This window comes from Taudactylus pleione, unplaced genomic scaffold, assembly GCF_031769625.1.
Source record: "Taudactylus pleione unplaced genomic scaffold, aTauple2 ptg000436l, whole genome shotgun sequence".
Classification (NCBI taxonomy): Eukaryota; Metazoa; Chordata; class Amphibia; order Anura; family Myobatrachidae; genus Taudactylus; species Taudactylus pleione.
The window spans coordinates 248,617-264,235 of record NW_028284838.1 but is presented as its reverse complement, the minus strand read 5'-3'; the positions used below and the strand labels follow the sequence as shown (position 1 = coordinate 264,235).

General features: G+C 41.9%; 1 protein-coding gene across 1 annotated transcript in view; it reads right to left on the bottom strand.

Annotated features, from left to right (window-relative positions):
- Positions 1 to 1,080: 1,080 nt before the first annotated feature.
- The window catches only part of LOC148505800 (retinoic acid receptor responder protein 1-like), a 32,089-nt gene continuing 17,550 nt past the window's right edge, over positions 1,081 to 15,619 (bottom strand). Inside the window, exons 2-6 of the mRNA XM_088447672.1 lie at positions 9,662 to 9,724; positions 9,348 to 9,522; positions 7,975 to 8,111; positions 6,517 to 6,579; positions 1,081 to 3,842 (exon numbers count right to left, since the gene is read on the bottom strand). Coding sequence (XP_088303798.1) covers positions 3,702 to 3,842; positions 6,517 to 6,579; positions 7,975 to 8,111; positions 9,348 to 9,522; positions 9,662 to 9,724 — 579 coding nt within the window. The 3' untranslated portion in view covers positions 1,081 to 3,701. The remainder of the gene's footprint in view (positions 3,843 to 6,516; positions 6,580 to 7,974; positions 8,112 to 9,347; positions 9,523 to 9,661; positions 9,725 to 15,619) is intronic.

The window sequence follows — 15,619 nt, the reverse complement described above, 5'->3', positions numbered from 1 at the left end:
CATGTATAGCACTACGAACGCTGAAAGATAATTGTAATGGCTTTAAAGGACAGCAACTTTAAAAAAAAAAAAAAGTTTGTCCTTGTGTGTAATCCTCCTCTAAATGTGTTATTGCTAATTATAGATTGGGCAGCCCTCTGTGATAGCACTGTACCAAATTCTTTATTCTTTTTCAGGGTGACTGCGCAGTGCCGGTTTTGAAAAAAAAATATATTTAGATTTACTTTAAATCCCAAATACAGGGTCATCGCTGAGGGCATGTCTAACGCTATGAAATTTAAATTTGTTTGTACATACTACAGTAGAGAACCTCTTCAAAGGCACTCACTTGATTCCCTATATGTGCTGATTTTATTCTTCTTCTTTGTGTACAATGTTTTCTTTGTCTTCCCCTTTAAATTTTCTTGACAATATGATAACCAGTGGCGGAACTCCTGGAGACAATGGAGTCTTTTGCCGCCGGGCACCAGCCCTGAAGGGGGCACCTGGCTCCATTGTCACCCGGCCGTTCCACGCACTGCTGAGGAGGAGCTGCATGGAGGAGGAGCGCCGCTGATCGGTACGCCACCTCCATGACCTGCTGCTGCCGGAATGCTCTATGGTCGCGGACGTCACATAGCATGTGACCGCCATGACCCGCCTGAGCACCCGACGTGAGCGCAGGGGGGGTTTCTGAGTAAACAGAAACCCACCCCTGTCCGCCGATCATTAACACATAGCCGCCAGCGATGTGTTTGTTTTAGCAGCCAATGAGAGTCAGACTCTCATTAGCTGCTTTATCCAAGGAGGGAGCCGGCGGAGCTCACTCATGGGCTCCGCCTTCCGGCTCCTGCAGTGGTGATGGGAGAGACGTCATGATGTTTCTCCTATAGGGCCGAGCGGGCGGGCGGACAGACAGACAGAGGAGCGGACATGGCGGGCACAGGAACGGGGTTTCAGGTAAGTAATCATTGTGTTATATCGTAATTGTTATACACGCCGATTGTAGCGTGTATGGCCAGCTTAAGCAAGTACAAAATATATAGTGTATGTTTGCTAAAACTTCACACACAAGTCTTAAAAGTACAACCATACTTTTTAATTAAAATAATAGACCTTTTATTTCGTATATTTCTATTTGGCGGTTTACATGAAGTGTGGTTTCTGGACAAAGATTAATGGAACATTTCAATAAACAAGTGATAAATGGTTATATAAAGTGCAAACTACAGCTGGCTGTCTAACCACAGGTATTGATCTCCTCTTAAAACCTGCTTATATTCTTTATAATTAACCATTTTTATGTGCTCAATATAGACTAGCCCATTATAAATGCTGAGAATGTGCTACATTCAGCCCATGCATGCATGTGTGTGTGCCTCTTTTAGTGCTTCAAATTTCATTTGCGAATCTACAGCGTCATAACTTAATTTAAGTAGAGGTTTATTCAATAGAGAGCAGTGTGAAAAAATAATCTTGTCATGTTCAACAATCAACAACAGGCATGGCAAACAATTGGTGAGTACGCAATTTTTTGGCCCAGTGTTGAACGCCAATATACTGTGTGTGCGCATGTTTGCCATATCCGGAGAATGCCAGACTGTACTGATCCAGTGATTTAGCTGCTTGGTTAAACAACTGGATTACAGTACTAATGAATGCCTTATGCATATCCAAGTTAAACTATTTCTTCATGCAGCAATAGGAGTTTATACCTGATCAAATCAGATTGGACAGACTTTTGTGTGTTTTGGAGACCACACAACTTACATTGCTCAGTTACTTTTAGCAGCCAAAGCTGAACTGTGTATAACTCTGTATAAACAGCTTAAGTCTAAATAAGTTGCTAAATCATTAAAGCTTCTTAATAAAATTACTCTCTGGCAGTTGCCAGTGATTTATAACAAGACAACGCTGTAGTCTCAGAGAAGCTGGTTTTGTTAGTGACATGGTTGCTGATTACACTACGTTGCAGTTGGCATTCATTTAAAGAGCTTTTTTGTGCAAGTATATTTACATGTACATTTGTGCTTGTGTGCATTAAGAATGGGCACAATTTTGGACTTTTCACTTTTATGTGATTAGCGACAAAAGTCACAGAAACATGCACAATATAAGTCTTATATTGTGCACACGTGAGTGCAAACTGTTATTGTGCAATGATTTTCCTAAGCTTGTTAATACAGATGTACTGTACCTGACGTTTGCCATACAGTGCTATTATCTGCACATTCTAGTACCAAAAGGAACAAATAGAAAATCTACACCCAGAAGCAGATAGACAGGAATGCTGTAGAGTGAAGCTGTCACTTACACGTGCACAGTGCATGCAGCCATGATGTGTCCTCCTGTCTCACTGGTGGCACGAGCTCCTGAATTCCATGTATAATTGTGTGTCTCAATATATGACTATCTGCACTGTATGTAAGTGACTGAAGTATTACCAGCACTAGAACTGCACTAACTGCATTAGTGTCTGTATGGTCAGCAGAAATTCTATATATTTTTCTAAACATTCATTTCAGATTGTTTGACTGATTTTTATCCTGACTTGAATTTCTTGTTACTCATTTTACTATGTGCGGTTGAATTACATATACATCGTACACTAGTAAATTAGTCTTCTGCAATTCTAACTATGAATAGGCATCATTTTCATAATTAATTGTTGCTTTATTTTTTATATTGCTTACATCTGCCTATAGCTAGAGTCAGTGGTACCTATAACCTGTCAGTCATCATGTGCAAGGGGTCAGTAGTACAGCAAAACCTACATGAGTAACTGCATCTTCAATGCTATGGGACTAAAACCGATATGATGTCTAGGGCTCGTACACATGGGGATTTAAAAAATGTTGACCAAACCTTGTACTTTTTGCTTAAGAGTGTTCTCAAAATCTTAGTGTAACACGTACGTAATGAGCGCTCTCATACAACACAATTATATGTTACCGGGCGTTGGCACTTCTGTTCGCTGCTGGCAATGCTGAACCGATCTAAAAGAAATTCTGTGTACGGGCTTGTGCACTTACATTACGGTTTTTTTTAGCTATCAGATCTACAAGACGCTTACCAGGCTTTAAGAAGGCATCTTGTATGTGTATACCGTCCATGTGTATAGGTGCTTGTGGCTACATTTACTAAGCAGCGCTTCACAGCCACCATGCCTTCAGCCGCTACATTTAAGGTTTGCTTCATATCAAATATAATTGCTCCTTTAAATTCAATAGGCAAAACTGAAGAAGGCGTGGCGATTCTGAAACGTGACGAGTAGTAAATTTAGCCCTTGGTTTTCAAAATGTAGGAAACACTTTAACTATGAAAAGATATGATAGGCCATGTACTATGACCACAGTTTATAAGTGAGTCCTGGCAGAGGCATACACTATGCTGAGCACAAGCAGCAGCTAGAGTAAATATCCCACAGAATAGAGTAGAGTAGGGATTTAAGTAATGTGAAAATAGAACCCAGGTAAACGTGTGTGTTTTTGTCATCTGATCTTGTGCTTTGTTTCCAGAACAGAGACACAAGGAGATAGTACTATGGCGATGGTAACATTTGAAAGATGTACAATGAGAACAATGTAGAAGTTACAAAGCATATTGAAATCTAAACCTAATACTGGGCTGTCAAATAATAAAAATTGCAACTTTACTTTAGACACTATGAATATTCATAAATGACTCCTAACGTTTTGGTTCATATTGTAGGGTATTCTATATTATTTAAAGTTCCCCAGGAAAGCTGATCCTTCCTCTGGTTTGTTTCCAGATCCATTCTCCGGATCCTCTGTACAGCTATAGTCCACTTTGGGAGACTTTCCGGACATCCAGACAACATGAAGACTACAGGGCACCATTTCCTGAAATAAAGCATTATTATTATTATCTTTTACTTATAAGGCCCCACAAAGTGTCCATAACATAAAACATTTAAAAATAACAGAGCTAAAAAGCATAAGTATAATACATGACCACAAACCATATTATTACTATACCCCTGCAGGCTGGGTAGAACAAATAGCAGGGACAAGGGTAAAGCAACTTTCTCTCTAGCTTGAAGGAGCATCTAGTAGTAAGTAGCTGGAGAAGAAGAGTAAATTCTGTATACAATGATCCTGTAATGTATGGGTGAGCAAACAGTGTTGAGCCACTGAAGGAGAGAGCCAGATTAAGTGGGGGGGGTCAAGGGGGTGCGATGACCTCCCTCAGATTGGTTCATGCAGCTGCCACCACATGGGTTGCATCTGTGTTGGCCCAAAGATCCCCCCCCCTCCCCCCGCTCCTATCATCCTTGTGAGGACAAGAGGAGACCAGGGGGTTCCCTGGGCTAAAGTGTGATGGTGCAGCTGGGCTTGGTGCGGGCTCCACAGGAAAGCGGTACTATCTTCTCACCCTGCGCCCTATAGCTGTACATGTGCCGTGAGTGAGGGTCAAGTGAGGAACGAGGAGCCGATGTGTACCTGTGTGTGGAGGGACATATTAGCACCAACTGCACAGATCCCTGCCGGGCACCTAAGCTCTGCTGTCTGGCTGATAAACCTCTTTATATTATATTATATATATATATATATATACACACACACACACAGTACTGTGGAAAAGCTTTAGGCAGGTGTGGAAAAAATGCTGCAAAGTATGAATGCATTAAAAAATAGAAGTGTTAATAGTTTATTTTAATCAATTAACAGAATGCGAAGTGAATGAACAGAAGATAAATCTGAATCAAAGTAATATTTGGTGTGACCACTCTTTGCCTTCAAAACAGCATCAATTCTTCTAGGTACACTTGCACTCAGTTTATGAAGGAACTTGGCAGGGAGGTTGTTCCAACCATCTTGGAGAACTAACCACAGATCTACTGTGGTTGTAGGCTTGCTCAAATCCTTCTGAGTCTTCATGTAATCTCAGACAGACTTGATGATGTTGAGAACAGGACTCTGTGGGGGCCATATCATCACTTCCAGGACTCCTTGTTCTTCTTCACGCTGAAGATAGTTCTTAATGACATTGGCTGTATGTTTGGGGTTGTTGTCCTGCTGCAGAATAAATTTGGAGCCAAGCAAATGCCTTCCTGATGGTATTGCATGATGGATAAGTACCTGCTTATATTTCTCAGCTTTGAGGACACCATTAATCCTGACCAAATCCCCAACTCTCTTTGCTGAATTGCAGCCCCAAACTTGCAAGGAACCTCCACCATGCTTCACTGTTGCCTACAGACACTCATTATTGTACCGCTCTCCAGCCCCTCGGCGAACAAACTGCTTTCTGTTACAGCCAAATATTTCACATTTTGAATCATCAGTCCAGAGCACCTGCTGTCATTTTTCTGTACCCCAGTTCCTATGTATGTGCATAGTTCAGTGACTTGGCCTTGTTTCCACGTCAAAGGTATGGCTTTTGGCCACAATTCTTCTATGAAGACCACTTCTGGCCAGACTTTTCTGAACATTAGATTGGTGTACCTGGGTCCCACTGTTTTCTGACAGTTCTGAGCCGAAGGGCTGGAGAGTGGTACAATAATGAGTGTCTGCAGAAAACAGTGAAGCATAGTTAAGGTTACTTGCAAATGTGGAGCTGCATTTCAGTAAAAGGAGTTGGGGATTTGGTCAGGATTAATGGTGTCCTCAGTGCTGAGAAATACAGACAGGTACTTATCCATCATGCAATGCCATCAGGGAGGTGTCTGATTGGCTCCAAATTTATTCTGCATCAGGATAACAACCCCAAACATACAGCCAATGTCATTATCTTCAGCGTAAAGAAGAACAAGGAGTCCTGGAAGTGATGATGTGGCCCCCACAGAGCCATGATCTCAACATCATTGAGTCTGTCTGGGATTACAGGAAGAGACAGAAGGATTTCTACATCCACAGAAGATCTGTGGTTACTTCTCCAAGATGTTTGGAATAACCTCCCTGCCGAGTACCTTCAAAAATGGTGTGCAAGTGTACCTTGAAGAATTGATGCTGTTTTGAAGGCAAAGGGTGGTCACACGAAATATTAATTTGATTTAGATTTCTCTTCTGTTCATTCACTTTGCATTTTATTAATTGATAAAATAAACTATTAACACATATTTTTGAAAGCATTCATACCTTGCAGCATTTTTTCCACACCTGCCTAAAACTTTTGCACAGTATTGTGTGTGTGTATATCTGTATATGTAAAAATACTGCTTCACTGCCTTGCATTACCCTCCTGCTCACTTTTTTTAATTGCTGTTACCCCTTCCCCACTCTTTAATTTGATTAGTTTACAAGTGAGGGCAGGCAGGTTGACGAGTGGGGGGTTGTGCTGACAAGGGGGAAGTCCAGAGGAGTGGGGCAGGCACCCTGTCTTAAGTGCTCCGGGCCCCCCAAAAGCTTAATCCTGCTCTGCTGAAGCGGAGAGGGAGACAGCAGAGCAGAGCAGGACAGGTGACAAGGATAGTACCACGGAAACAATGGCATGTAACCTATCCAGTGTTAAATAACAGTCTTTCCACTAAACATTATTTTCTCAAATACATTCAATCTCTACATTGTTACTTACCTGTGATGGTTTTTCATGAAGATCAATATCATAATCAAAAGCAATTAGATCATCCTTTCGGATCTTAAAGGAAAAAAAAAAAAGAAAGAAGCATGATTTATTTTTCTAATTCATTTTGTAAAACCAATGAATAAATATAGGCACAGCAGTAATAGTAAAGGATTACAAGATCAACATGGGAGAAGATAGCCAACAAGCCAAGATGGGAAAGGGCAGCAAAGAAGGACAAAACCTATATAAGGATTGTGGTGTTGCCAAGGCTGTGTAATTGTCACAAAGAAAGTGTGGGGGCAAGTAATAGACCTTGAAACAGATGGCGTATTTGGGATGCATACTGTGGAGATTCTTCACATTCAAGCCAGCTAAGCCAGGTCAGCTGCTGAAACAGTAATATCATCCATGGACATATAAAAATCAAGGCACTGGAGCCATTAGATGCGTTTCCCAAGTGCAGTGTCTCAGGTAACGCCAGGAACCAGAACCCACAGCCAGCTGGCATCTCCGCTCCCAGTATCGCCCTGGACACTTCAATGATTTAATTCCAATAAGTATGATCTTAGGGCACCTCCACCATATATGTAGGGAAGATCCCACAGCACTATCGCACCTCCTTATGCCATCTCTATCATCTGTTTAGAATTTTTGTACTGAGTTTCAACTACTGCAGCACTATAAGACGAGGCATGGGTCACGTGGCACACCTTATCCCATCTTATATGGTGGAGGATGCCAATAAGATCCCTCTCCCAGTCTTCTATAAAACTCTGCATATGAGAGAATGTATGTTCCAATACGATTGTAAGTAGTAGAGATTGAATGCTGTGGAGGTACCACGTGCAAAACTCTCAAATGGGACAACGGTCTGCTTACTGCTGTAAGGGGAGAACACAGTTTTCTCTATCTCCAGAGTTCAGTGAGGGGAAGAAGCAGATTTTCACACAATGAAGAAAAGTAGCAAATGGAACATACTAAGTCACCCAACATAATGATGCCCAACTCAGTCCAACCTGCAGCAGAGGCTGGGTGCAGTACCAGTGAAAAGTCTCCTTGTAAGTAAAGGGAGTTAAGGTTGATACCCCTGGATTCCGTCAGTCAACGGCAACATTGCTGAGGAGGGCCAATGGTCGACTGATAAAAATGTGAAATGATTGAGGAGTCATGATAAGAGATCGGAATCCACTACTGCAGTATAAACCCACTATTTTGTGCTATCCTGTCTTGCCCACTCCAGGACCCTATTGAGCATAGCTGCCTTGTAACTGCCCCAAAGGAAAAGGAGCTGAGTGCTTGCACCTGTAGAGGTTCTCATGCTTAACCCCAGGCTCTAACCACTAAAAAAAGCAGAATGGGATCTGAAAAAGGATCAAGTCTAATTTTTATTTGGAGAATTGCATTAGCATTGTGTACAATGCTGAAATAAAACCATAATATGATAAGAAAAGTATATTTGATTCTTACCAATTGCTTTACACTTCTGATTCGTGCCATGTTATATTCCCGGTTCTCTGTGGTCTTTTCCCATATAAGGTAGCTGCTTCCTAAAATAGCCAGGTTCCACACAGGTTCAAGTTGTGGGTCAATGTACCCAAAGCTGTCTGAGAAAGCAGATGGGGACTGATCAGACATCTATGCCATGATGTCAGACAGGGCAAGACATGATTATCTGTACTTTATATACATAATAACACAGTGAAGAGAAACATGCCCAAAATGTTATATTGATTTGGATGTTTATTCTGTAATATAAGTGGCTTTGTATATAATACATTGCAATACCCATATATCCATTACAGTGTTTTGATCCAGTACTATATGATATACATATTTAACTTTTTCCATACAGCATAATTTCCTAATACCCAGCCTTACAGCAGAGGCTCAGTTACAGTATGGTTACATATGGCATTAGGGAAAGATGTTCTGGGCTCTGTGTTGTCTTATCACTGCCCTGACTGTAGGTCACTGAGAGCAAGTATACATATAGCTGGTAGATAATATTGGTACATACAAATACATGATCTCATCTGCAATACATCTAACTACAAATGTATTAAGTAATAAGATTACTGACTCATTAACATAACTGCATAAATTAATAGTTAATGACCAAGTAACCCATGACCTCAGAGTGCTGAGATATAGCCAAATGTTAAAGTATAGTGGTATAAGTTATCATATATTTCTATCTTGTCTGTTTAGTGTTTAACAAAAGATTCCCGGACTGCACACCCTGAATATATACAGTCAGGTGCATAAATATTGGGACATTGACAGAATTTTCATATTTTGGCCTCTATTCACCACCACAATGGCTTTGAAATGAAACAAACAAGATGTGCTTTAACTGCAGACTTTCAGATTTAATTTGAGGGTAATTACATCCAAATCAGGTGAACGGTGTAGGAATTACAACGGTTTCTATATGTGCCTCCCACTTTTTAAGGGGCCAAAAGTAATGGGACTATCACCTCAAAAGCTATTTCATAGACAGGTGTGGGTGTGAATAGAGGCCAAAATATGAAAATTCTGTCAATGTCCCAATATTTATGCACCTGTCTGTATATAATGGGAGGTGCTACCTGATGAGACGTATTGCAGGCACAGAAACAGACAAATCTCAGGTGCACAACTCCAAATTACTGATAATATATAAATACAATAAAATGTTGCAATAAATAGACGTTTTTAGCATCATCATGGCCAAGGTTATGGGCCTACCCACCATATCCAGGTAACCTCTTTAGGGTAGGTCCCTAACATACTAGGGTTCTGTTTGGTGTTTAATGCTACCTCCTAAATCTGACGTGACACTGTAAAAGTAAAGGTCTCACCAGGTATGTGTCCTGCAGTAATAGGTGTAGTCTGTTCCTTCATCAGCTTGTAGAAATTGTAGTCATCGTCACTGGCTTGCTTCTGGATTTTGTTGCTAGAACAGTTGACATTAATGGCAGGTCGCGGTTTCTCTTGTTGGAAGAAAACTGTTGCTGTGCACAGTCCAATATTTTCCTGCAGAACAGAAGAGTTCTCAGTGGTTACACCATGTAGTGTATGGGGCACTGTAACGTCTCTGACACAGCTGTCAGACTTAGCCTGACATGTAGAATGTATTCACTTTCTGTTCAATCATGATACATTACAGACTTACCATAGTTTGGGAGACTCTGGCTGTAAATTCCACATAATATTTATTCCCAATTTCTGGAACGGACTGCAAGATAAAATGAGGTAAGCCATTAATATTCAAGCTGTATATATATATATATGTAAATATGTGGGTCATTTTACCACCTTTCACTACCATAAACTCTTAAGTTCACTATAAACCCAAAGTTCACTATTGCCTATGTGTAATCCTCCCATCAGGCTGTTCTATAAATAATTACATCTTAATCAAAATTATTGTATTATTCACAAAACATAAAAACATATGTATGTATATATATATATATATATATATATATATATATATAAAATCTCCAAACAAAATGAGGGTGTACTCACCAGACTTCATAGATATCAAAAAAATTTGTTTTATTTACATCATTTTAAAAATACAGCCATAGTACAGCCATCCATCGACGTTCGGTCCCATGCTTGGACCTTTGTCAAGATGCATAAGAGGCATCTTGACAAAGGTCCAAGCATGGGACCGGAACGTCGATGGATGGCTGTACTATGGCTGTTGGTAAGTGCATTTCCGAAATGCAACAATCAGACTATAACTATAAGAACAATCTTATGACTTATAAAATCTCCCCAGATCAGTGTAAAAGACAATTATAAAGGAATGGAGAATATATGGAACACCAGAGAATTTGTCCAGAACATCTCTGCAAGAAGGGCACTTCATAGAGAGAGAGCACGAAAATCAGCAACCCCCAGTTACAATCTACAATGGGATGAACAGCCTGGGCACATTAAATCTGCACTTATTGCAGGGTGGCAAAAATAAAACAATGGTATAAGAAAACTGACATGAATCTCACTAAAGGTGCGTACACGTGGTACAATATCAATGAACGATAACGATATTGTTCAACGATAAATCATTCATATCATTAAATTTTATGCAGCGAATGACCAACGATGCCCGTTCCCGCATGGACGATAACGATATCTATGGTTGTCCGTACATGCAGGCCAACTTGGACGATTTCATCAAGATTTGCATGTTCAGAGATGTGGCAGGATGACTTTACTGAAAGATATCTATCATATCTATCAGTGTGTACACCCAATATCGTTTGTCCTGCACTACAGAAAGTTCAAGGGAAATTGTTCAGCGATATCGTTGGTTGTGCAGATCGTACCGTATGTATGCAGCTTAAGGGCCTGATTCACAACAATTGCCAAAGCATAAACGTGCTTCCAGCAAGTATTAGAACAAGGACAGTGAATACTTATGTCATTAATTATTGTTTTTATTTGTAATTAATCAAGAAAATTCCATGATGTCAGAAAATGAAACGTGAAAAAATAACTGTCGGTCATGATATGACTGTAGGTCATGATATGACTGTAGGTCATGATATGACTGTATGTCATAATATGTTGCATCCAAAACCATGAATGTTACAATTGTATGTCAGTGCAGTATTCATTTTAATTAGTTTTTTTCCTTAAAGAAAGTACTGATTCTTCTCAATCTGTAACTGAGAATCTGGCAGAAGTGTGGAATGTAATAAGCTTTGTTTCTGCGTGTTCCATCCGCTTATCCGCAACACAAGACAAGAATAATAATTACTAGGGTTAATGTCCATTGATGCCACTTCGCATACTAAAAAGAGCCACAAATCACTGTTTACGCTTATATCATGTACAATAAATATACACTGCATTTAGGTACAACATTAAACATATAGATATAATTTCAAATACTGTTATGTCAGTCTGTGCTATAAAGTTGTGTAGATATCTATTTGTCCCAAGATAATGTGGAAAATGTGGAGTTTAGGTATAATCTCTTTTACTTGACTACAAACTTAAGTAGTTTGATGATGATTAAATTACCCTTGAAAGCTATGAACATTTAAATACTGTAGAACTTATTGGTGTATGTTATTTATAACAAAGAAGTTAAGTAGCTGGAGTAATGTTTATGAACTTTCAAAATTTTTTACAATTTCTCCTCATGCCAAACTTAAGGTGGGTAAACACTAGGACGACGGCTAGTGTGCATACACACTTACCAATTGTCGGCTCGATGTGTTGTGGCTGACTATGTCGAGAGAGGGGGAAGCAGGTACTCCTTGATGGAGGGGTCCGGCAGAGGCCCGGGTCCGACGCCGCCCCCCTCCTCTTACCCAAATAGGGTTTTTTTTTCTTTCCAAGGGGGCGTGACCACACCTCCTGCGATTAGGCCAAGCCCCCACCATTAGTAACAGGGCCCAGGCTAGCTCTCTACAGCCATGCCTGATGTCACAACTGGGCGGGCATTTACCTGTCAGTAACCCGCAGCTTCTGACCCATAAACACAGCACAATGAGCAAATATATCTGCAGATATATCGGTCATTGACTGTGCTGCACAGCCGATACAATATGTCTGTAAATGATTAATTAGCTTACAATGTAGAATTATAATTCTGTAACTAGGGTGGTGCGACTTACCACAACACAGGGCACCGCAGGGCAGGGGGCACTGTTTGGTGGCACCTGTCAATTTTCTGTTTATAATCATTCTCACTTGTAGCTTCCTCATTTCGGCCAACTCCCTCTCCATCTGGCCACCTACCCAAGCACATTCAGACACATCCTCTTTTCTTTAACAAACACGTTTAAAAAAACTGACATACCAGGGACTCAAACCCATCACCTCTCACATGGCAGTCAGACACCTTACAAATGGAGCTATCCCCTCCTGCATAGAAAGCTAGAACGGCTTGTTAGAACTTTGCATCCAACAGACCGGGTGGGGAAGGATAAGGGGGTCCCTGTCTGCTAAATGTATACTGGGCCCCACAATTTCTAATGGCAGCCCTGAACACAGGCACTGATTCTTGACCCAGGTTTTACCAGCACACCTTGAGTACTCTTGCCGGTGAGTTCAGCTGCTGGCACAGGGTACGTACAGTACACGTACCTCCCCACAGCTGATATTTGCTGCATATACACTACAAGCAGCACTCTTTCTAAACCTTCAGTCGGTGATCTACACTGTCGGCTTCAGGCCTGTGCACGGCTGTTTTGATGAACAATCCTGCTGCAGGTGCAACATCACCAGTGCTCTCCTACATCTAGAGCTGGTGAGTTATACTGTATAATTACTGTGTATCATTACTGCAGCCATTGGCTTCACACTGTATCTGGCAGTGACACCTGGATAACAGTGGTACAGAGGGATCAATACACCTTCAGCATTGTATGTGGCAAATCATAATTGTTATGCCCCTTCCCCATAAGGCCATGCCACATTTTGAGGCATGCGTCTTATGTCCCTATTTAAAAACCAGGGGGGAGGGCGCAATGCTCATTCTGGCCCAGGGCATCAAAAAGTCTACTTACAGCTCTGTTATAATGATTACATTATTATTATTATTATTATTATTATTTATTTATATGGCGCCACAAGTGTTCTGCAGTGCCTTAAAAAGTACATAATCAAAAAAGTGACTTACAGTACAATGCAGGACAAGGACATAGATAATATACATTAATACATTGGTGGCCATAACACCCAAATAAGCAACAGAGCATAAGCAACCAAGTGTTAGGTGTCCCAGTGGAATCGGTATGATTTACCGCTGGACCCCTGGCCGGCGGTTCAAATCCCGACAGCGGCAGCCCGAAAAGGATGAAAATCCCGATCGCCCCCAGGTAAGTATTCACTAACCTATTCTACCCCATAACCCTCCCTTAGGGGTGCCTAACCCTAACCTTTCCCCCCCAGTGCCTAACCCTAATCCCCCCCTCTAAGTGCCTAAACCTAAGTCCCCCGGGGGGTGCCTAACCCTAACCCTCCCTCCCCCTAGCATAACGCTAACCTCCCAGGGGGGTGTCTAACCCTGTCCCCCTCCCCGCACAGCCGCCCGCCCTCGGCGCCTGGCATCACACATCACTTTCATCGGGATGCCGGGCGCCGGTAAAATGACAGGCGTCTAGATTTGCCTGGATTAAGCAGTCGTTACCGGCTATCGGGATTAGGTCCGCCAGCTTCCCGACTGCATACCGTCCTAGTGGTGAGTAAGAAGTAGATGAAAATAAAGTAAGGAGAAGCACAAGAGGGTAGAGGGCCCTGCTCGCAAGAGCTTACATTCTCAAGGGGAGGGGCAGACAGACAGGCATGATACCGATGGGGAAGACAGGGAGGAGGGAGCATGTAGCAGCAAGTTAGGATGAGAGCTGGAAAGCATTGATGAAGTAGTACATTAAATTACACCACTTCCATAATTGCCCTCTTGTCAGCTATTGTAATTTATGCAGTTAGTAGTATTCCAGACTACACAAACCCACATAATAACACCCTCATGGCATAAAGGAATTGTATGGGCCACTTGGGGAAAAATCCAATTGATGCTGTGATTTGCTTCTCTGCCACATAGACCCATTGGTTGTCAGTAACAAGCTGTCACTGACCTTTATCTACCAGTGCTGATTGGCCCATTCAGTCATGCACTAAGTGTGAATAACAACTGCACCCCAATGTAGTGTCAATGGTAGGAGATACAATTCTGTCACTACCGGGCTTCTTCACTGGTACCAGGAATCACTTCCGTCTCTTGGGTAACATGTAGCTGCTGCAGCACCTTTTTGCTGCACACTTTGGCTATATTCTTCCTGACCATTTGAATCAGGACAGCTGAGTACCTGGCAGAGTGTTGGCTCAGGAGTCCAGGGCTCAAAGCAGGACAGTCAGGGATGGATTAAACCGCCCTTAGGGGCCTATTTACTAAGAAGTGTTAGGAGACAGAGTGAAAAGTGATAAGAAAGTGATAAGGTGCCAGCCAATCAGCTCCCAACTGTAATTTTTTAAACACAGCCTGTGAGATGACAGTTGGGAGTTGATTGGCTGGCACCTTATCACTTACTTATCTCTTTTCACTCTCTCCTAACACTGCTTAGTAAATAGACCCCTCAATATCTTGGTTACAGTGACACAGCAGAGAGAGGCGTATTAAAAGAACAAGTGGATCTTATTTGGAATGGTACTAGCTGACTCATACAGCTCTTATAGGAAATGTTCCTGTATGTACATACTACACCAGTGTTGGCTAACCTTGACACTCCAGCTGTTATGGAACTACATAACCCAGCATGCACTGCTACAGTTTTGCTATTAGGGCATGCTAAAACTGTGGCACGGCATGCTGGGATATATAGTTCCACAACAGCTGGAGTGTCAAGGTTAGCCAACACTGTACTACACCAATTGAATGTAGTGATGGTTACATAAGTTACTAGCCTTTCTGTTCTGCAGTTTTTGCATACAGTGCTGGGAAGGGAGAGGGGGGGTTAAACCAGCCCCCACTCTTTAACCAATTTTGGCTGACGCTCTCATTTTTGCATGAGAGACAGCCTAGTAATGTTATTTTAAATACACATTTAATTTAGAGGTATGAGGAGGGTTCACCCCACTTCTTGTGCATACAGCTGCCAGGGAGGCTCAGTCCCCTTTAGGCACTCTTGGCTCTAAGTCTGGGCAAGGGGATATTTTCTCTACATCTCCCACCCATACATAACTACGAGGTCGTTATTACCAGGTCTAATGCCACCTCCAAAGCAAATATGGCTTCAGAAGGGGCTCTGCCTGGAATCCCTGGCAGACAGAATTCACTGAGCTCCACTATGGAGCTTTGTTTCAGTACTCCCAGCAAGCTGCCCGGTACTGCCGGGAGGACATTAGCATCTTTTGCTGTAGCTGCGTCTGCGACTTTATGCTAATGCTATTATCAGCCCTTCCTCTGGTGTACAAATGTGTGTCTGACTGTGCAAGCACCGAGACGCCCACTTTGAGCATCTTTCCATGCTGTAATACCACTTGGTGAGTCTTTAGACGCAACTATCAGTCGCCCCATCAAAACTTGCACCAACCCCATGCTAGGTGCAGAGTGCCTGCCGGAATAAGGCCTCCAATGTGTGCAATTAACCATCTGAGATCACTAACA